Source organism: Ranitomeya variabilis, chromosome 6, assembly GCF_051348905.1.
Source record: "Ranitomeya variabilis isolate aRanVar5 chromosome 6, aRanVar5.hap1, whole genome shotgun sequence".
Lineage (NCBI taxonomy): Eukaryota > Metazoa > Chordata > Amphibia > Anura > Dendrobatidae > Ranitomeya > Ranitomeya variabilis.
Window position 1 is genome coordinate 422,323,010 of NC_135237.1, and position 24,104 is coordinate 422,347,113.

Here is a 24,104-nt window from a genome sequence, read left to right on the forward strand (position 1 = left end):
GGCAGTATTGAGCCCAAGTGACCGAGCAGCATCCAGTGCCCGACCAGTCAAACTAGGCCACAAGTATTTAGCCCAATCAGCTGTGGGCACCTGGTGCATCAGCATTAGGCTGCCGTCACACTAGCAGTATTTGGTCAGTATTTTACATCAGTATTTGTAAGCCAAAAACAAGAGTGGGTGATAAATGCAGAAGTGGTGCATATGTTTCTATTATACTTTTCCTCGATTTGTTCCACTCCTGGTTTTGGCTTACAAATACTGATGTAAAATACTGACCAAATACTGCTAGTGTGACGGCAGCCTTAGAGTTTCAAAATCTTGCAGATGTTCGTCAACCTCTGTGTTGGACTCATGAAACACTGGCACATCTCTGTAGCAAAGATGATTTCCTTGGTGGTGAGACATCATGGAGGTAGGGTCCGGTGTTGGTGGTGGGAGTACTGGAACTCCCAAAACTGATTCAATAACACAAGCCCTCTCCTCACTTGAGGCTCCAGGTCCCAATGCAGTCAACAATTCCTGGATTCAGGCTGCTGGTGACTGGGTATTCAATTCCAGACTACCACTGGATCCTGGATTTGACAAGCAGCTTAATTCTGGGTCCACTTCAGCTGAGTTTTCATCAATGTCCATGATGCTCTGGACATCCCAATGGACCAATTCCTTGATCAAATCCGACTGAATGTCGGGGGTTTGGTATTCATTCCTTCAAAGCTGGAACAGTTCCTGCAGTTTGTTTTTTGTTGCAGCTTTACATCCACTCTGGCCCTTTTCCCAAGGCCGAGTTGGTGGGGTTGGACATGGCGGCATCTGAAACCTTCTGTGTATGCCTCATCAATGGTCTGCTGGGTGTGTCACTATGCCTCCCTGGTTATTTAGCCCTGGACAGTATCTATGAACACCAGTCCCCTGCAGCTCTCCCAGTTCCGCCGGGCTGAGTAGTATCCCACTTGCTGCCACCAAGTATGGAGACTCAGAGGTCAGTGGGTGCTCTCGTCCGCTGGCCCAGTTGTCAGTAGAAAGAGTGCATGGACCAGGGCTCATACCACTGTACACCCGCTCTCTCCCTGTGGGCAGAACCCTACTCAGACAACACAGGATGAGGGTAAAACAGTGTGGCAATAATTTATTGAACCACCAACACACAATAGCGGGCAGAACAGTCCCAGCAAATACCCAAGATGGTGCAAATTACAGAGTTCCAGGGACGCTAACCCACTGGTGGCTCAAACACAGAGAGGCGGTAACGCCAAGCATAAGAAGATGACAGTCCATTGAGTCCATACAAGGTACAAGGCCAGTTGATCAAATGATCACAACCTTGGCTTCTCCAAACATCTTCATGGAGCCAGGCGATCGGTAGGTCCCAGTCCTGGCCTTCTCCAAACTTATCCATGATTCAGCGATGGCCTAATGTGGCAGGTCTGTATTACTTCAGTTGGAGTGATGATGCCATGACTTCTGCAACGTAGACTCTCTGAACACAGGCAGATCCTCCTTTTATAGGTCACAACTTCTCATTCAGTTATTCCGCCGCAGGCTTGGAGGAAGGTGGAAGAAGGCCATCCCTCACTGCAGTAGTGTGCAAACAACATACACAGATTTTCCTTCATATTGCAAAACACCAATGAGTCATCAACATATTAACAAACATTCAAACATTGTGCATTTATTTCCCAAAGATTGTAGAACAATACTAGGACTGCAATGCAATAGCTAATCAGCAGCCAGTCAACAAATGGTAGCCAGTGGACAATAGTTTAGTGACAATAACGACAAACAGTCATTTTCACTTGAACTCTAGCCTACTAAAATAATATGTCTGGATAATTCAGATTAAATGCGGTGTCGCCACAAGCCATTTCTCTAAAGTGTCCTAGGAGCATTTTTTTAACACGACAATGCCAGATCACATGTTGTTCGCTGATACTGTGAGTAGCCTGTGTGACCTAAATGTGCTACCATGGCCTGCATTGTCTCCATACTTGGCAATAGTGAATGGAGCTGCCTGCAGCGGAAGTGCATTCTTGCTTGACAGAATATTTTGCTTTCATCCATTAATAACCTCATTTACAGCATGCCAATGCAAGTAAGTTTGTGTTTTTCTGCGCATGGCATTCATACTCGGAACTGAAAAAATAGAGTTGTTTTTTTTTTTAATTGCTTCCATTCCATTATCATCATCATCCTCATCAATGTCTATTGATCAAATGATTTTCATAATTCCACAATTTTTTTTTTTTCCTCAGTCTTGCAATTCTCAGTGTTGAACAGTGTATGTTTATATGTGTCTATGCGCATATATAAATAGAAAAATAAAAGGAGCACTTTTCATGCAAATATTGGTGCAAACCCCCCCAAGATTATCATCACAACATCTCATATACAAATCGAAAAATTGGGGGCAGCTTTCCAAAGTCAGATGTTGAGAAAACTGATGTTATGGCATGGTCTGTCTGAAGCCCATGTACTGATCCTTTAAATCCAAAAACCTAACAATTGCAAATTTGACATTAAGCTAACATCTGTTCTCGACTGTTTGTAGACTTTTTCCAGTATTCACATTATATGTTGTATTTCCTTTAAGGTGTCCTTGTTGACTCTTTGTCTTGACTTTTACAAGCCATCAATATGAAATGCGAGCCAATAATGGTGATATAGAATGTGCACATATTTCCCATTCCTTACATTATACAAGTGAATAAATTGGGGCCACCAGAGAGACACACAGGGGGTCTTGTTTAATTTCTGGCTAATCCCTTTAGTCAGCAGTTGTGTGGGAAGCATAAAAGTTAAGTCGATCATCAAGACAGTATGGTTAATGTAATGTTTTATTTAAAACTATATTCCAGTATAAATTTTCTTGTATAACACTTGTTTACTTTACTCGTCTACACTGGAAAGAATAATCAAACTGTGAGAGCTTAAAGCATTCGACTGTGTTACCTATTTAAAAAGAATATGTTCCAAGAAATCCATCCTGAAATACTCACAAGCTGCCTGGTAGAAGAACACTTGTGATCATAATGTCAGCTTGTGCATAAACACTCCATTTTCTTTGACATTTACATACAAATAACTTAAACTCTAAATAGGATCATCACTTACTGCATGTACATAATGTACTGAATGACCAAAAAGTGTAATTTTTTTCCTTAAATTAGATGCCTGCTAAACATATTGAGTATGTAATTCTAATCTCGCTGATCATGCTTCTCATTATGCTCTTAACAATGCAATAAGCTGATCCTCTAAAAATAGCAATGATAGGAATATTAAATCGAAATCGCTTTCAAGTCACATTCACATGCAGTGGTTTTTGGCTTTTTGTTTAAATCCTCCCTTTTCCTGGCATTTTTTTTTCTTTTTTTTTTTTTCTTTGGGGGGGGGGGGGGGTATAAAGGTGCTTTTCCTCCTTTACTTTATTGATGCAGTTTTTTAAAGCAATATCTGTAATCATAAACTGAACACTCATGTAAAGAAAAGACTAAGAGGTTTTTATGATTTGAAGCAACTCTTGGCTTTGGCTTTAAATAAATCTGCATATACAGGAGACAGTTCAATAGCAGCCTAACTCTTGACGAGGCAACACATTTGATGGTTAGAGAGTCTCACTTGAGGAAACTAACTTGGAGGTTTCAGCAATCTTAGAAGAGGCAATGACTTGACGACAAAAATGCTAGGCAGTTCATATTAACAACAATGGTGGGCTTGCACTTTATACAGCTTGCTGGCAATCTCTTCAGCTCCTGTTTTGCTCTGGTACAGTCTCTACGCAAGTTACAATACAGTACACTTTTTAAGTGCATGGCACAGTCCTTCCATTTGTCCCGTTTCACTGCCAGCAATGCACTGCTAAAAAATATTTGGCAACCTTGTGTACTCTTGCAGCCTGTTCACACATCTATCATGTATTAAGGTACCGTTACACTAAACGACTTACCAACGATCACGACCAGCGATACGACCTGGCCGTGATCGTTGGTGATCGTTGGTAAGTCGTTGTGTGGTCGCTGGGGAGCTGTCACACAGACAGCTCTCTCCAGCGACCAACGATCAGGGGAACGACTTCGGCATCGTTGAAACTGCCTTCAACGATGCCGAAGTCCCCCTGCAGCACCCGGGTAGCCAGGGTAAACATAGGGTTACTAAGTGCAGGGCCGCGCTTAGTAACCCGATATTTACCCTGGTTATCATTGTAAAAGTAAAAAAAAAAAAAACACTACATACTCACATTCTGATGTCTGTCACGTCCCCCGCTGGCGTCCACAGGGTTAAAACTGCATGTGTCAGCGCCGGCAGTAACAGCGGTGATGTGACCGCTGTGCTCTGCTTTACGGCCGGCGCTGACACAGTCAGTGCAGGGAAGCTCTCGGCAGCAGCGCGTGCTTTAGCAGCGCTCTTGCCGAAAGCAGTTTTAACCCTGTGGACGCCGGGGGACGTGACAGACATCAGAATGTGAGTATGTACTGTTTTTTTACTTTTACAATGGTAACCAGGGTAAATATCGGGTTACTAAGCGCGGCCCTGCGCTTAGTAACCAGATATTTACCCTGGTTACAAGTGAACACATCGCTGGATCGGCGTCACACACGCCGATCCAGCCATGACAGTGGGTGATCAGCGACCAAAAAATGGTCCTGATCATTCCCCAACGACCAACGATCTTCCAGCAGGGGCCTGATCGTTGGTCGCTGTCACACATAACAAGATCGTTAGCGGGATCGTTGCTACGTCACCAAAAGCGTGACGTTGCAACGATATCGTTAACGATATCGTTATGTGTGACTCAGCCTTTAGTCCCTACACTCAGGCCTCAGTCTCCTCTCCTCATTGTATGCTGAGGCCTGTGAGTGAACTATAAACAAAGACTTTTATCTTTGCCTTACAGCCAGATATACTCTTCACTCAACAGAATCTCACTTCTCATACAGTTATCATGTATCAGTCCCTCACACTCAGTCTCTCTGTGGTTTCTGGCAACTCAACCAGATGACATGGCTGCACTTATGGCACACTGACCCAATGCCACCAATATAACTGTATACCATGATGCAATATCGGCATGTGTAAAGTGATAAGATAACTTGGGTATCTGGTAACTCCATTGCAACAGATTCCTCAGTAGCTCCTAGTATTCAAGAAAGGATATACAGGTCAGAGCATAGCAGTGGGATTCCGGTAGCATAGGTTCTTTATTTTTGTAATGGCATGTGGATTTTCTTTTACAGCCCACCATATCATTTCCCATGCAGTGGCTACTGGAATGGAAATCTCTAGCCAGATAAGGCTTTCTTCATCAAAATCAACTAGAGGGTGATAAGCTGTTCAATGTGGCTACAATTTGTGGAATTTTTTATAGAAAAAATAATAATTGGCCTCACTTTAATTCACTGTGTTTAACTGATTACCTACCATGATTCTATTTTAAACTAGCATTAAAAAAGAACATCCAGACACTTTTAGGCCGGGGTCAGACCTAACGTATCAAAATACGGTCTGTTTTTTACGGCCGAAATACACAGAAAAGTTCCTGAACAGTGATCCATATTCAATGCGAGGATGCGATTTTTTTTTCTCCAAAAATTATCCGTGTGTCATCCGTATGGCATCCGTACGAAAATCTCGCCGGCTTGCAAAATGGACATAGAGTGGATACATGGGCTCAAATATTCGTGAAAACATATATATATATATATAGCCCGGCTATGTGGGTCGATTAAACCAACCACATGTTTTCACCTTACTATGGAGTGCTGCCTCTTTTTTTGAACCTCTATATATATATATATATATACAGTGGGGCAAAAAAGTATTTAGTCAGTCAGCAATAGTGCAAGTTCCACCACTTAAAAAGATGAGAGGCGTCTGTAATTTACATCATAGGTAGACCTCAACTATGGGAGACAAACTGAGAAAAAAAAATCCAGAAAATCACATTGTCTGTTTTTTTATCATTTTATTTGCATATTATGGTGGAAAATAAGTATTTGGTCAGAAACAAACAATCAAGATTTCTGGCTCTCACAGACCTGTAACTTCTTCTTTAAGAGTCTCCTCTTTCCTCCACTCATTACCTGTAGTAATGGCACCTGTTTAAACTTGTTATCAGTATAAAAAGACACCTGTGCACACCCTCAAACAGTCTGACTCCAAACTCCACTATGGTGAAGACCAAAGAGCTGTCAAAGGACACCAGAAACAAAATTGTAGCCCTGCACCAGGCTGGGAAGACTGAATCTGCAATAGCCAACCAGCTTGGAGTGAAGAAATCAACAGTGGGAGCAATAATTAGAAAATGGAAGACATTCAAGACCACTGATAATCTCCCTCGATCTGGGGCTCCACGCAAAATCCCACCCCGTGGGGTCAGAATGATCACAAGAACGGTGAGCAAAAATCCCAGAACCACGCGGGGGGACCTAGTGAATGAACTGCAGAGAGCTGGGACCAATGTAACAAGGCCTACCATAAGTAACACACTACGCCACCATGGACTCAGATCCTGCAGTGCCAGACGTGTCCCACTGCTTAAGCCAGTACATGTCCGGGCCCGTCTGAAGTTTGCTAGAGAGCATTTGGATGATCCAGAGGAGTTTTGGGAGAATGTCCTATGGTCTGATGAAACCAAACTGGAACTGTTTGGTAGAAACACAACTTGTCATGTTTGGAGGAAAAAGAATACTGAGTTGCATCCATCAAACACCATACCTACTGTAAAGCATGGTGGTGGAAACATCATGCTTTGGGGCTGTTTCTCTGCAAAGGGGCCAGGACGACTGATCCGGGTACATGAAAGAATGAATGGGGCCATGTATCGTGAGATTTTGAGTGCAAACCTCCTTCCATCAGCAAGGGCATTGAAGATGAAACGTGGCTGGTTTTTTTTAACATGACAATGATCCAAAGCACACTGCCAGGGCAACGAAGGAGTGGCTTCGTAAGAAGCATTTCAAGGTCCTGGAGTGGCCTAGCCAGTCTCCAGATCTCAACCCTATAGAAAACCTTTGGAGGGAGTTGAAAGTCCGTGTTGCCAAGCGAAAAGCCAAAAACATCACTGCTCTAGAGGAGATCTGCATGGAGGAATGGGCCAACATACCAACAACAGTGTGTGGCAACCTTGTGAAGACTTACAGAAAACGTTTGACCTCTGTCATTGCCAACAAAGGATATATTACAAAGTATTGAGATGAAATTTTGTTTCTGACCAAATACTTATTTTCCACCATAATATGTAAATAAAATGATAAAAAAACAGACAATGTGATTTTCTGGATTTTTTTTTCTCAGTTTGTCTCCCATAGTTGAGGTCTACCTATGATGTAAATTACAGACGCCTCTCATCTTTTTAAGTGGTGGAACTTGCACTATTGCTGAATGACTAAATACTTTTTTGCCCCACTGTATATATATATATATATATATATATATATATATATATATATATATATATATATATATATATATATATACTGTATATACTTGAGTATAAGCCAAGATTTTCAGCCCAATTTTTTGGGCTGAAAGTCCCCCTCTCGGCTTATACTCGAGTGATACCCAGGGGTCGCCAGGGGAGGGGGAGCTGTCTAATTATACTCACCTGCTCCTGGCGCGGTCCCAACAGGTCCCTGGCTCCCCGGCGCCCAAGCTTCTTCCTGTACTGAGTGGTCACATGGTACCGCTCATTACAGTAATGAATATGCAGCTCCACCTCCCATAGGGGTGGAGCCGCATATTCATTACTGTAATGAGCGGTAACGGTGACCGCTCAGTACAGGAAGAAGCTGCGGCGCCGGGGAAGCAGGGACTGCACCGTGCCAGGAGCAGGTGAGTATAACGGGGAGGGGAGCGCAGTGCTGTGCGATATTCACCTGCTCCTCATTCCGATGCCACTCCATCTTCAGCGTCTTCTGCAGTGAAGCTCAGGTCAGAGGGCACAATGACGTGGTTAGTGCGCGCCCTCTGCCTGAACGTCAGTGCAGAAGACGCTGAAGATGGAGAGGCGCCGGAATGAAATCAGGTGAATATTGAAAGTGCAGGGGGCTGAGCGACGGAGAGGTGAGTATGTGATTTTTTATTTTTTATCGCAGCAGCAGCAAATGGGGCAAGTGTCTGTATGGAGCATCTTATGGGGCCATAACGTTTGTGCAGCACTATAATGGGGCAAGTGTCTGTATAGAGCATCTTATGGGGCCATAATGTTTGTGCAGCACTATAATGGGGCAAGTGTCTGTATAGAGCATCTTATGGGGCCATAACGTTTGTGCAGCACTGTATGGGACAAATGTCTGTATGGAGTATCTTATGGGGCCATAATGTTTGTGCAGCATTATATGGGGCAAATATCTTTATGGAGCATCTTATGGGGCCATAATTAATGTTTGTGGAGCATTATATGGGGCAAGTGTCTGTATGGAGCATCTTATGGGGCCATAATCAAGGTTTGTGCAGCACTATATGGGGCAAATATCTTTATGGAGCATCTTATGGGGCCATAATCAACATTTGTGCAGCATTATATTGGGCAAATGTGTCTATGGAGCATCTTATGGGGCCATTATTAACCTTTATGCAGGATTATATGGGGCATATTTTAATATGGAGCATCTTATGGAGCCATCATGAACTTTATGGAGCATTATATGGGGCTCCTGATTCAATATGGATATTCAAAAACACTTAACCTACTGATGTCTCAATTAATTTTACTTTTATTGGTATCTATTTTTACTTTTGACATTTACTGGTAGCTGCTGCATTTCCCACCCTAGGCTTATACTCGAATCAATAAGTTTTCCCAGTTTTTTGTGGCAAAATTAGGGGGGTCGGCTTATACTCGGGTCGGCTTATACTCGAGTATATACAGTATATATATATATATATATATATATATATATATATATATATTTATTTAATACAGAGCTAGATAGCATAAAAGCCGGTAATTCAATTGCCGGCTTTTGTTACCTCCTTACCAAACCCGACAGGATATGAGACATGGTTTACATACAGTAAACCATTTCATATCTGTTATATTTTTAAATATTACTCACTAGTAATGTTAGTAGTGTGTGTGCAAAATTTGGGAGCTCTGTTAAATTAAAGGGTTAAATCACGGAAAAAACTGGCGTGGGCTCCCGTGCAATTTTCTCCACCAGAGTGGGAAAGCCAGTGACTGAGGGCAGATATTAATAGCCTAGAGAGAGACCATGGTTATTGTCCCCCCGGCTAAAAACATCTGCCCCCAGCCACCCCAGAAAAGGCACATCTGTAAGATGCGCCTATTCTGGCACTTAGCCTCTCTCTTCCCACTCCCGAGTAGCGGTGGGATATGGGGTAATAAGGGGTTAATGTGACCTTGCTAATGTAAGGTGACATTAAGCCTGGTTAATAATGGAGAGATGTCAATAAGACACCTATCCATTATTAATCCAATAGTAGTAAAGGGTTAACAATACACACACATTAAGAATAAAGTATTTTAATGAAATAAATAAATACATGGGGTTTTAATATCCTTATTGTAAATTTACAACCAGGAGCCTGCTAATGCAGCCGCCTCTGGCTGTAAAAACTGGGGAATGAATGGAATGCAGCTTCGTTGACTTGCGTTGCCATCATAGAAACTGCGCCCCCTGGTGGCACAAACTCATATGAACTCTAGAGGGGGAATTTTTCTGAATATTTTCTGTGTAGACATTAATTTTATCTATTCTAACCTGCCAGTGTGATTTTACTGTACACTGCACTGAATTACCAGCTTTTCTATAGAACACCGGTGCGTATTTCTCGCAAGTCACATACATGGTCCATGGGCCTTAGACACAAGTGCAACAGACGAGTTTTCCAAGGTGAGACCGCTTCAGGAAAATGCCAACAATCATTTCCCTGAAGTGACTTTGCCATCGTTCTACGAGATGCTCAGCTGCCAGTTCCTTTTCCTCTATACTTTCAAGTATAGCGAGCAGACAGCTTATTAGCAAACGATGCCCAAAGATTGAAGCATATTGTTACTTTTACTTTTAACCACTTATAAGGTGGCTACCGGACACATAGTTGATTGGAGGTATGTATCATGGAGGTGGTTGTCCTCTGTGATGTAAAACTGGAGTAATGCTCTAGTTCACATAGTACTAAGGCTGCTTTCACACTAGCGTCGGTACGGGGCCGTCGCGCTGCGTCGGCCCGACGTACTGACGCATACTGTGAAAAAAATGCCCAACGTGGGCAGCGGAAGCAGTCTTGCGACGCTTCCTCTGCCCCATTGCAAGGTCCGGGGAGGAGGGGCAGAGTCGACGCACAAAAAAACGGTACATGTAACGTTTTTTTGTGGCGGCGGTCCGCCAAAACACGACGCAACCATCGCACGACGGTTGCGACGTGTGGCAATATGTCGCAATGCGTCGGTAATGTTAGTCTATGGGCTCATTTCCACATGCGAGACACACGTCCGTATCTCGCATGTGGAAACCAAGCTCTGGCGCCGGCACTTTGGAGCGGAGCTGTGCAGCTCCATGTGTTCCTATGCGGCCGCACGCTCCGCTCCTGAGTGCCGGCTCCACAGCTTGGTTTCCACATGCGAGATACGGACGTGTGCCTCGCATGTGGAAATGAGCCCTATGGGGAAAAAACGCATCCTGCAGACAACTTTGCAGGATGCGTTTTTTCTCCTAAACGACGCATTGCGACGTGCAGCCAAAAACGCTAGTGTGAAAGTAGCCTAAGAGTCTCTTGTTTTGTGCCTCTGGGTCAGGTTTACAGGCAGACTAAGAGATGGGCGGGTTTGCCTGCCAACATACCCCACCTCTGGGTGTTGTTCACATGTTAAAATGGAGTCTGTTTATTTGACACATTCTGCATGTGGAGGTAAGAAGACCTCCTGTGTGATGTCTCCAGACTGAGCTGGTATACTGGATGCTATCCAGCCTGTGTTTCCTGGACTGTCTCTAAAGTGACTAAAGGTACCGTCACATTAAGCGACGCTGCAGCGATAGCGACAGCGATGCCGATCGCTGCAGCGTCGCTGTTTGGTCGCTGGAGAGCTGTCACACAGACCGCTCTCCAGCGACCAACGATGCCGAGGTCCCCGGGTAACCAGGGTAAGCATCGGGTTACTAAGCGCAGGGCCGCGCTTAGTAACCCGATGTTTACCCTGGTTACCAGCGTAAAAGTTAAAAAAACAAACAGCACATACTCACCAGCGCGTCCCCCAGCCTCTGCTTCCTGACACTGACTGAGCTCCGGCCCTAACAGCACAGCGGTGACGTCACCGCTGTGCTTTCACTTTCAGTTTAGGGCCGGCGCTCAGTAAGTGTCAGGAAGCAGAGGCTGGGGGACGCGCTGGTGAGTATGTACTGTTTGTTTTTTTAACTTTTACGCTGGTAACCAGGGTAAACATCGGGTTACTAAGCGCGGCCCTGCGCTTAGTAACCCGATGTTTACCCTGGTTACCAGTGTAAAATATCGCTGGTATGGTTGCTTTTGCTGTCAAACACGGCGATACACGGCGACCTAGCGACCAAATAATGTGCAGACCTTCTAGCAGCGACCAGCAATTTCACAGCGGGATTCTGATCGCTGCTGCGTGTCAAATACAGCGATATCGCTATCCAGGTCGCTGCAACGTCACGGATCGCTGGCGACGTTGCTTAGTGTGACGGTACCTTAAGTGACTTTGTTGGAACTGGTTACTTTTTTTTTTTTTGCCTGAACTGAAAGGCTGTTTATTTTCCTTTGCTTGTGGCATGGTTTATGAAGCACCAATAAACCAGCCTGGACATTCAAACGGAAATGGTTAATGTGTCACCTCACCACACACCCAAGTCAGTAACAATCCCACAGACTTTAGGGTTTCTGAACCCTGAACTGATTATAGAACATGTGCACAGTAATATCATTTTTATATTGCGGTGGATTAAGTTCATTTTATGGGGCACTTTAGTGATACTATGTGCACATCCCCCAACAGAGTATTCTAGCAGGAATTGTACCTACTTGCACAATTGCCCACTTGTATGTTTTGCAATATATTGTAAATGTAGGAAACGTATATCACGTTCTTTACCTTGTTTTCTTCTTTAGTTTTCTTGAGAGATTTCAGAATGTTTTCATGTTTCTCCTCATTTCTTTCCATAAGCTTCTTCATTTGTTTTACACCCATTAAGGCTTTCTTTATCTCTTGTACCACATACTCCTCACCAACTTTGGAAAGTGCTGCATGTAAAAAGACAAAGAGGAATTGTGGTTAAAAAAATAAAGCTCATTCATGTTATACAGTTTTTTAGTATAATTTCTGTTTCAATTTCCTACAGATTATAAGATCGGATCTATAATTTAACGGAAATGTTCATGTTTACTGGTGTAGTGGCTGCTCAGTGAACACTGCATTGGAGGACAAGGTGAGAACACTGAAAATTATATCGAGGCTAGAATGAATGTTATTAGTGATGAGCGAATATACTCGTTACTCGAGATTTCCCGAGCATGCTCGGGTGTCCTCCAAGTATTTTTTAGTGCTCAGAGATTGTTTTTTTCGCCGCAGCTGAATGATTTACAGCTACTAGCCAGCTTGATTACATGTTTGGATTCTCTAGCAACCAGGCAACCCCCACATGTACTTATGCCTGCAAAAAGCTGTAAATCATTCAGCTGAGGCGATGAAAACTAAATCTCCGAGCACTAAAATACTCAGAGGACAGCCGAACGTGCTCGGGAAATCTCGAGTAACGAGTATATTCGCTCATCACTAATTGTTATAGCTGATGCAACTTGCTAGTCAACTAACAAGCGATATTTGAACATTTATATTGGTAGTTATAGAGTTAGAACAATTCTATTACCTTTAATTTTCTTGCTGAGAGACTTGTCCTCTAAATCTGTTGATGTTGGTGCACTTTGCTGGTGTTTTAAGCACAGTAAATATATCATCAATGCAAACAGGTATTTCATATTTCCCCTGTAAAGACAAACAGAATTATGATACTTTTTATTCCATTTTAAACTACATTCCAAGCATCCTCCACCTTCTACTGTTTTATTTACTGTAAATAAAAAGATGTAGGTAAAAGATGAATTAACATACTGTAAGCTATATATTGGTATCCATTAACAGGACATTTAATTCAATCAAATAATATGCAGCAAAGCAGTCAAATATATAATACCCTTCTTTTCATGTTATAGCTGATAAGCATGTTTTATGGAGGAATTGTTTGTGGTGTTCTGGTAACTCCACAGTTTTGGCACAGGCTGCATTGCTTCACAGATCCCAGGGAACATTTAGGCCTTCACCCTCTCATTGCTTTAAAACAATCTAACCTATGCTGTGAATGCCATTGGGTTGGATCCACAGTAGCTGTTCACCGGTGAAGCGAGTTGGCAGATGAATGGTTGTGAAGTCTGGCCAAAGCCAGAGGAGCAAGTGCAAAGTTAAGGACGTAGTCAGGAGGATAGCTGGGATCATAATCAGGAGAGCAATATCAGAAACAAGTACAACTGGTAAACTGAGGGTCAAATTAGTCCAGGGTCAATAACATGTAGCAATCCAAGGGTATGACAGAAAAGGTAGTACTGACATGCCGAATCAGGTAGTGAAATCAGGAATAAGTACTACTGATTTTATTACCTGACCCGATAAGGTCAATTTGAAAACCTGTAACTGGCAATGGCAGATGGACATTGGAAAGTAAAACTAGAAGTGAAATCTTTGTAGTGAGTGTGCCACCAATCAAAAGAACTGATTTGGATACTGTTTCACCTTTTTCCGTCAATGTCCATTTTTTTTTTGCCAGTATATTAGATAGACAATGATGTCCATAGTTATGTTAGGGGCACAGCTGAAATTTTTTTTCAAAGGATTTAAATAAACATGATGTTAGGGGTCGAGTTCCCGCCTCTGCACAGGGGGAATCTCAGGCCATCTTTGCTGCAGTCTCCCATTCTTCTCCTGTCGCAGTGGAGCCTGCTCAGTGGAGACGTCGGTCCCAGCGTCTTGCTCAGTCTGACTCTGTGCAAAGGGTTACTGCTGCCTTTCCAGCTTTTGCCATTGTAGCCAGTGCTGGGCAGTGGCGAGCAGACGCTTTTGGCACTAAGTCCTGCTTTTCCCCTTCTGAGCATGCCCAGGGTAAGATCTCTTGTTGGAGATCGGGGGTCACATGCTTAGATACTGCAGAAAATCCCATTGGTCCTCTAGGAAGGTCCTGAAGTTGCTCAAGTTCTGTGGCAGCCTCCCATTGGTCCTTCTGGGAATGTCCTGTACTTACTGCAGCTCTAAAAGGTTTGCATGGCCATGCGCTAGTATGAATTCATGCCATGAGTTTTGTGCCAATGTGGTCATACATGTGTGTATTCAGGGCCCCAGCTGAATTAAACCACTAGAATACCGGCTCCTCCGGTGAGGAGATTGTATGATTGCCTCTTTGACTGCGTGACCACAGACTGCTATCTGCTCGGCAATTGCTGTGTACTCCTGTGAGCTAAACAGGACACAGTGCTTTCTTTATAGGTGACTCTGTGAAGTAGCAGAGTTCGCTTCTACCGCCATATAGTGCCGCCATTTGCCAGCAGCAGGTTCTCTCCTGCACGGTGGACACCGGGCTGCGAACGCACCAAATATCATCTCACTATTTACTCGGTGCGTTCCGCCAGCCCTTAACACATGAATTACTGTAGGATGTACGGTAATCTGTAAGATTTCATGTTCTCCAGGCATGTACTTTACACTAAACAAAGGCTGCACAGATATATTATTACCAAAGGTCAGATGACAAGGTTTTGGTGAGTTTGCTCTTCATGTTGTGTTTTTTTGAATTTTTCTATGTTAACTGTTTTTGATATTAGAGTAGGACTCACAAGTTTGAGGACCCTTGACTTTGGGTTGCGAGCTTATCCATTTTGGCCAAAATTGTAACTAATACCTCATCTAATGTATTATATACATTATTTAATTTTTCATCTTTTTTGCACTTTTTATCATCTTTTTGCAGGGTGCGGCAGGGCCCCTTTAGGTTGTTCCTTGTGTGTTGCATGTATATATATATATAGTGCTGGACAGCCCACCTGCTAATACTATGGGTGTGATCAATAGGTTGTCCAGACACTGTGCATCACATTTACCTGTGTGAGTAGTGTCTTATGCAAGCCTTATCTGTGTGCATTTTTGCTACTAGGCAGCCAACCCTTCTAATGTTTGGGCGAGTGGGTGGTTGCTCTCATCAGTAGCTTGCACCTGTGCTGCTTTAGCATTTATTATCAGGGGCCTTCTGCACCCTGCGAGTGCATTTGTCATCTGACAAAGTTTTGGTGAGTTTGCTCTTCATGTTGTGTTTTTTCAAAGGTATAAATAGACCAAAACGTTGGCACAAATCCAGCTGTTATACTTTACTTAATTTATGTTCTTATTGTTGTGAGCTTCAATGGAGTATTTTCAATAAAAATGTTGAAGGCTCAAAATGACCAGCTCACGACTGACACTAAACCTGAATACACCCTACAAAGGGTTGACTACTGCCATAAATTACCTATTTCTGAATTAGCATCAAATTAATGTTGACAAAGACAATAGAACATGTTTACTGTTAATTATCAATTAATTATGATACACTAAAAATACAGATAATTTTCTATCATACAGTACCATCTGGGATGCATTTAATTGGCTGAAATTTTTTTTCTCTCGCCGGACAACAAACTCAATCATATAGCGAATGTCATTAAGAACTGTCTTCAGAGTAAAACTGAACAAGGAAGGAGTCCTGGAAGTCATGATATGTTCCCCATAGAGTCCTGATCTCAACATCATTGAATTTTCCTGGGATTACAGGAAAAGACAGAAGGACGTGAAAGCCTTCATCCACAGAAGATCTGTGGTTAGTTCTCCAAGATATTTGAAGGAACCAATCTGCCAAATACCTAGAGGAATTGATGATTTAATGCTGTTTTGTACCCAAAGAGTGGTCACACAAAATACTGAGTTAATTTAAATTTCCCCTTTGAGCGTTCACTTTGAATTTTGTTAATTGATAAAAATAAACTATGATCACAAATTTTCTTCAAAAAAGCATCAACGTATCAATTCTGCATGATACACTTGCAGAAGGGGGTTGTTCCAAACATCGTGGAGAACTAAGCTCATATCTTCTGTGGATGTAGGTTTATGAAAATCCTTCTTTCTCGTCATATAATCTCAGACAGACTCAATGATGTTGAGATCAGGGTTATTTTGGGGCCGAATCATCAGTTCCAGAGTTCCTTGTTCTTTTTTACCCCAAAGATAGTTCCTAATGACATTTGTGGTATACTTGAGGTTGTTGTCCTTCTACACATTAAATTTTAGCCAATATGATGCCTCCCTGATGGCATCACATGACGAAGTCAGCTGTACACGCTTACGTCACTCGACACCGGCCCTGAGAAAGAGCCAAGGAAGCATCAAAACGTTGACCATCACTGATATTGTGGATACTTACCTCATGTTGATCTATCAATAGAAGTACAACTACCTTGCATCATTTCTACTGTAAGTGTTGTAGCCTACTGTTGATATACAGGAGAGACTGTCAACCACTGCATGATGAGGTATTGTTTCTATTTGTACCATTTTGGGAGATATATACAGTCATGGCCAAAAGTATTCACACCCCTGCAATTCTGTCAGATAATACTCAGTTTCTTCCTGAAAATGATTGCAAACACAAATTCTTTGATATTATTATCTTCATTTAATTTGTCTTAAATGAAAAAACACAAAAAGAATTGTCCTAAAGCCAAATTGGATATAATTCCACACCAAATATAAAAAAGGGGGTGGACAAAAGTATTGACACCGTTTGAAAAATCATGTGATGCTTCTCTAATTTGTGTAATTAACAGCACCTGTAACTTACCTGTGGCACCTAACAGGTGTTGGCAATAACTAAATCACACTTACAGCCAGTTGACATGGATTAAAGTTAACTCAACCTCTGTCCTGTGTCCTTGTGTGTACCACATTGAGCATGAAGAAAAGAAAGAAGACTAAAGAACTGTCTGAGGACTTGAGAAACCAAATTGTGAGGAAGCATGAGCAATCTCAAGGCTACAAGTCCATCTCCAAAGACCTGAATGTTCCTGTGTCTACTGTGCGCAGTGTCATCAAGAAGGTTAAAGCCCATGGCACTGTGGCTAACCTCCCTAGATGTGGACAGAAAAGAAAAATTGACAAGAGATTTCAACCCAAGAATGTGCGGATGTTGGATAAAGAACCTCGACTAACATCCAAACAAGTTCAAGCTGCCCTGCAGTCTGAGGGTACAACAGTGTCAACCCGTACTATCCGTCAGCGTCTGAATGAAAAGGGACTGTATAGTAGAAAACCCAGGAAGACCCCACTTCTTACCCTGAGACATAAAAAAGCCAGGCTCGAGTTTGCCAAAACTTACCTGAAAAAGCCTAAAACGTTTTGGAAGAATGTTCTCTGGTCAGATGAGACAAAAGTAGAGCTTTTTGGGCAAAGGCATCAACATAGAGTTTACAGGAGAAAAAAAGAGGCATTCAAAGAAAAGAACACGGTCCCTACAGTCAAACATGGGGGAGGTTCCCTGATGTTTTGGGGTTGCTTTGCTGCCTCTGGCACTGGACTGCTTGACCATGTGCATGGCATTATGAAGTCTGAAGCCTACCAACAAATTTTGCAGCATAATGAAAGGCCCAGTGTGAGAAAGCTGTGTCTCCCTCAGAGGTCATGGGTCTTCCAGAAGGACAATGACCCAAAACACACTTCAAAAAAACACTAGAAAATGGTTTGAGAGAAAGCACTGGAGACTTCTAAGGTGGCCAGCAATGAGTCCAGACCTGAATCCCATAGAATACCTGTGGATAGATCTAAAAATGGCATTTTGGAGAAGGCACCCTTCAAATATCAGGGACCTGGAGTAGTTTGCCAAAGAAGAATGGTCTAAAATTCCAGCAGAGCATTGTAAGAAACTCATTGATGGTTACCGGAAGCGGTTGGTCTCAGTTATTTTGGCTAAAGGTTGTGCAACCAAGTCTTAGGCTGAGGGTGCCAATACTTTTGTCTGGCCCATTTTTGGAGTTTTGTGTGAAATAATCAATGTTTTGCTTTTTGCTTCATTCTCTTTTGTGTGTTTTCATTCAAGACAAATTAAATGAAGATAATAATACCAAAGAATTTGTCTTTGCAATAATTTTCAGGCAAAAACTGAGTATTATCTGACAGAATTGCAGGGGTGTCAATACTTTTGGCCATGACTGTATATATGTATATATATATATATATATATATATATATATATATATATATATATATATATATATATATATATATATATATATATATATGTACACACATTGTTTCAGTGGCTTTTTATTTACTTTTTGGTGGAGATAACGTGCCCTAAGATGACAATTCTGACAATTTCTTTTCTCCCTTACATTGTTCATAGATCTTCTACAAGTGTAGCGATACAAAATATGCATATTTTAAAAAATTTTAAATTTCAGATTGGGAAAGGGGATTGATGGGAGATAATTAAAGTAGTTCTGATGCTGCTGTAGTAGCAATATTTTCTTGGCAAGCTCCCTTTTTAACCAAATGAGCAAACATCAGCATGAGTCAGAAGCCTACAGTAAAGGCCCCGTCTCACATAGCGAGATCGCTAGCGAGATCGCTGCTGAGTCACAAGTTTTGTGACGCAACAGCGACCTCAGTAGCGATCTCGCTATGTGTGACACGTACCAGCGATCAGGCCCCTGCTGCGAGATCGCTGGTCGTGTCGGAATGGCCTGGACCTTTTTTTGGTCATTGAGGCCCCGCTGACATCGCTGAATCGGTGTGTGTGACACCGATCCAGCGATGTCTTCACTGGTAACCAGGGTAAACATCGGGTTACTAAGCGCAGGGCCGCGCTTAGTAACCCGATGTTTACCCTGGTTACCAGCGTAAATGTAAAAAAAAACAAACAGTACATACTCACCATCTGATGTCCGTCAGGTCCCTTGCCGTCTGCTTCCTGCTCTGACTGAGATCCGGCCGTACAGTGAGAGCAGATCACAGCAGTGACATCACCGCTGCGCTCTGCTCTCACTGTACGGCGGCACTCAATCAGAGCAGGAAGCAGACGGCAAGGGACCTGGACACCGAAAGGCGAGTATGTAGTGTTTGTTTTTTTTGGTAACCAGGGTAAACATCGGGTTACTAAGCGCGGCCCTGCGCTTAGTAACCCGATGTTTACCCTGGTTACCCGGGTGCTGCAGGGGGACTTCAGCATCGTTGAAGACAGTTTCAACGATGCCGAAGTCGTTCCCCTGATCGTTGGTCGCTGGAGAGAGCGGTCTGTGTGACAGCTCCCCAGCGACCACACAGCGACTTACCAACGATCACAGCCAGGTCGTATCGCTGGTCGTGATCGTTGGTAAATCGCTTAGTGAGACGGGGCCTTTACATACCAAGGTGGATATCATTAGATGCTTTGTAAGTGGATCATTGACCGTACGTATTAAAGGATTGTGTGGGCACAAAATATCCATAAGATCGGGCATCAATGTCTCCCCTATTTGTTCAGTGGCCATATGTAAGGACATGGGACGAATCTGCAAGGCGCAGCTCAATTCTTTGTGTAATGGCTGCTGCGGGATATTGCACAACAGCTTTTTTTTTTATTTAAAAGTTAGGTGCTATTGTGCCGTGCCTGGCAGCAGCGGCCACTGCACGTTGAATAAAGCTGTGGTTTGCAGCTCCATGCCATGTGTGTACATCCAGTGGCTTCCAGCTGCAAATAACAGCTAATTTATAGAGAGATCCACCAATCTAATATTGATGATCTATCCCATATATAGTCAATCATTCTGTTGTGCCTGGACATAGTCCCATACTCCCTGACTAGAGTAAGATTTTGTAGAGAGGCGCACACAGAGGCAAACACCACTTTCCACCTGCCCTTATTCATTAAGAGGCTTATGTTTATTAATGAATCAGGCGCCTCACACTCCACCCTACCCTCTCATCAAGATCAGAGTGAAAAATGCCAGTCTTGATGAATTGGGACCTGTGTGTTTTGATACCCATCCGTTGTAGTCAGTACGAAGTATTTTAGCAATTTGTACCCTTCACTCCCTATTCACAGAAGTGAGACTTGTGAGGAAATGACCCTATTGCCATTAACTGTGCTTTCACTTAACTATTCAGAATGAGGTGTCCTGTGTATGTACATGAGAAATAGCATTATTTCTGGTCATTATTAACTTATATCCTGCACACTCACCACTTGTTCCCTGTGCATGCTCTAGCTAACTTGCAATCCACTGGGGGCTGAGGGAAGGAGATGAATTCCAAGGATTTCTCCAATACACCACGCAGCACAGATTGGAGTGTTCTTGCTCTTCATTCACTTTTTAGCTCACAGAAACAAGTTGCGGCAAAATGGAGAACATTATACGGCAGAAAAAAATTGTTCCTGATCCCATGGAGGTAGAAAGGTGGGTAATAATTGTTAGCCGGAGTATTACCACAGCAGCGCGTGTTACTTCATATAAGCAGCAGAATCCAACGTAAGGCAAACTGTGTTTAATATATGCAGCTTGAACTGGAACAAAATAAGAAAGCTTTGACAGTAACTACCGATATAATCTAGTCCATGTAACACATGTCTCTCTGTGAAGGAAACAGCAGCAGACTGATGCAATCAGTGAGTGTCCTCTGACCTTTTTTTTTTTTTACAAACTTTAACAATCACAGCATAGCTGACAAATGAACACTCATAGACATTCAATGCAGACTACAACAGGAATGGAGTTGTTGCATTTAAACTTATTCCAACACCCCCACTCAACAACTGCTTATCCTGTTAGTCCCATTGCAGTTCTGAATTCTTCAAACTTGGCTCTTGACAATGGCTTTGTCAAAACATCTGCTAACATCTTGTCAGATTCACAGTAAACAAACTTTAGAACTTCACGCTCTACTAAGTCACGCAAGTGATGATGTTTAACATCAATGTGCTTTGTTCTTGCACTTATCCTTTCACTGCTGGCGAGCTTGATACATCCTTGGTTGTCCTCATAGATAACAGTTGGTTCAGCTAGTGGTTTGCCGAATTCTTCCAAAAGTTGCTTCAACCAAATTAACTCTTGACTTGCATGAGCAGCTGATGTATACTCTGCTTCTGTAGAAGACAATGCAACTGACACTTGTTTTCTACTCGACCATGAGATTGAAGTGTGTCCTAACTTGAACAAGTAACCACTTGTTGATCTTCGATCACTTGAGTCTCCAGCCCAATCTGCATCTACATATCCTCTGAGAATTAGATCTCCTGATGCAGAAATCTTTAGACTTAACTCTTGGGTTGCCTTAAGATACTGAAGAAGTCTCTTAATTGCATTCCAATCTCTTTGGCGTGGCTTGCTTACACGTCGGCAGAGAATTCCCACTGTGGCTGAGATATCTGGACGGGTTGTGGTTGCTATGTATAGAAGTGCTCCCACTGCTTGTCTGTAACTGTCATTTGTGGGTAGCAGATCTTCTTCTCCTTCCAATTTTAGGTAAGATGGATCCATTGGAGTTGATATGCCTTTGGCTTCTGACATTCCAAACTGGTTTAGAACTGTGGAGATTTTAGAATTTTGATTAAGAAGAAAACTTCCATCTTCCTCTCTCTGGATTTGGATTCCCAAATAGTATGTCACATCTCCAAGGTCCTTGGTCTCGAAATGCTTGTTCAGAATTTGACCTAGTTTTGAAATTTCTCTCTCTTCTTGATGCGCTATTATTACATCATCCACATATAGAATAACATACATCCAATCTTGTGATACACTTTTTGTATACAAACATGGATCCGCTTGAGACCTTTTAAATCCTTCGTCGATTAACACTTTGTTCATCTTAGTGTTCCATGCTCTTGCTGATTGCTTAAGGCCATAGAGAGATTTTTGCATTCTGCAAACAAGGTTCTCTTTACCCCTTTTAACATAGCCTTCTGGTTGAGTCATGTACAGCTCTTCTTCAATGTCTCCATGTAGAAAGGCTGTTTTGATGTCAAAATGTCTTACTTTCATCTGCTGAACAGCAGCTATGGATAATAAAGTTCTGAATGTAGTTTGCTTGGCAACTGGAGCAAAAGTAGCATCATAATCTTCACCATATTTTTGTGAATATCCTTTTGCGACCAATCTTGCTTTAAAACGGTGAATATTACCTTCGGAGTCATATTTGTTCTTAAAGACCCACTTACATCCAATTGCTTTCTTGCCTTGAGGTAGCTCTGTGAGCTCCCATGTTTTGAGCTTATGAAGGGATTCCATTTCTTCATCAGCAGCTTTTATCCATTTTTGCTTCTTATGAATAGGCAGTTTTTGCATTTCCTGCCATGACTGTGGCTCTTCTTCTGGAATTGATCTGACCATATAAGAAAGGCGTTTAGCTGGAATTCCTTTATTTGATCTTTCTGATCTTCTGATCTCCTGAGGTTGGCTTGGTTCTTCTGTTTCTTTTTCAGTACTTTCAGAGCATATCCAGACTTCAGTATTTTCTTTGAGATTCTCTTCAATGTCTGGAATCACTGACTGAAATTCTTGTTCCTTAGGTTGAATTATTTGCGTAACCTCATGAAATTTGAGCGATACTGAGTTTTCATCAATCACTACATCTCTGCTGATTGTTACTGTGTTGGTCTGTGGATGCAGGATTCTGTATCCTTTCTGAGTTTCACTGTACCCCACAAGAACTCCTTCCTTTGCATGAGATTCCCACTTAGAACGTTTTTCTTTGGGAACATGCACAAAAGTTTTGCTTCCGAATATCCTGAGATGCTTCAGGTTGGGCTTCTCACAGTTCCATAGCTCATATGGAGTTTTACTTGTAGCTTTACTTGGCAGTCGATTTTGAAGATAGGTAGCAGTCATGATGGCTTCTCCCCAATATGTTGTAGGTAGGTTTCCATCAAATAGCATACTTCTTCCACTTTCACAAAGAGTTCGGTTCTTTCTCTCTGCTGTGCCATTCTGCTCTGGGTTGTATGGAACGGTTGTCTGGAACACGATTCCATTCTTTTTCAGGATGGTTTGCACTTTACCACTTGTATATTCAGTTCCATTATCTGCTCGCAGTACCTTTGGTATTCTTCCAAATTTGTTAAGAACTGCAGCAAGATATTCTTCAAGTTTCTGTGGAACTTCATCTTTACTTTGAAGTAGGTAAGTAACAGTATATCTGGAATAATCATCAATGAATGTGAGAAAATATCTCTTCTTGCTGGGAGTAAGAACACTCATTGGACCACACACATCTGTATGTATCAAATCCAGTATCTGTGCAGATTTAGTAGTGCTTACTTTAGGAAACGATTTTCTGGACATTTTCCCTTTTAGGCAACTTGTGCACTTCATTGTTTGATTACACTGGTTGATTGCAATACCATTTGCAAGTTGAGCTAGTTTCTTTACTGCTTCTGGATCTCTGTGGCCTAGGCGTCTGTGCCACACATGAATACAGTCCTTATGAAAATCTTGTCTAGCACTGTAAACAGTTTCATTGCATTTCAGCTGATAAAGTTCATCTTTGATTTTTCCTTCGGCAAGGGTATGACCCTTCTTTGAAATGATGCATCTGTCATCCTTAAATGTAACTATATTTCCTTGTTGTGCAAGCTTCTTTACAGATAAAAGGTTACTTTCAAGTTTGGGAACATACAGCACGTCTTTAACTGGGATTTTTCTGACTTGTGCTGAGGATTGAACTTGACAATGGAAATAACCATCTCCTATTCCTTCTGATGTCATATAGTGACCATTAGCTAAAATTACCTTTTCAGACTTGCTTTCATCTAGATTAATGAAGAAATCCTTATCACGTGTCATGTGAGCAGTCGCTCCAGAGTCAATACACCAAACATGGTTTGCATATGGGCTTGTGCTGACCCCAAATGCAGTCGCAATACATGCATCTTCCTTCTTTACAGCTGTTTTAACCTTTTGATGACTGTCCTGCTTTTTAAACTGATTCATTCTTGCTTTCCACACTCTGCAGTCTGCTTTAAGGTGACCAGGCTTTTTACAGACAAAACATTCACGAGTTTCCTTTAAATGACTCTGAGCTTTAGAAAAGTACT

At 42.3% G+C, this 24,104-nt stretch overlaps 1 protein-coding gene across 2 annotated transcripts in view; it reads right to left on the bottom strand.

The window, feature by feature from the left end:
- The window catches only part of CLUL1 (clusterin like 1), a 68,533-nt gene that overhangs the window by 33,089 nt on the left and 11,340 nt on the right, over positions 1 to 24,104 (bottom strand). For both annotated transcript variants that reach the window (XM_077267697.1, XM_077267696.1), the window contains 2 exons: positions 12,840 to 12,955; positions 12,065 to 12,213 (listed from right to left, as the gene is read on the bottom strand). In XM_077267697.1, coding sequence (XP_077123812.1) covers positions 12,065 to 12,213; positions 12,840 to 12,948 — 258 coding nt within the window. In that variant the 5' untranslated portion in view covers positions 12,949 to 12,955. The remainder of the gene's footprint in view (positions 1 to 12,064; positions 12,214 to 12,839; positions 12,956 to 24,104) is intronic.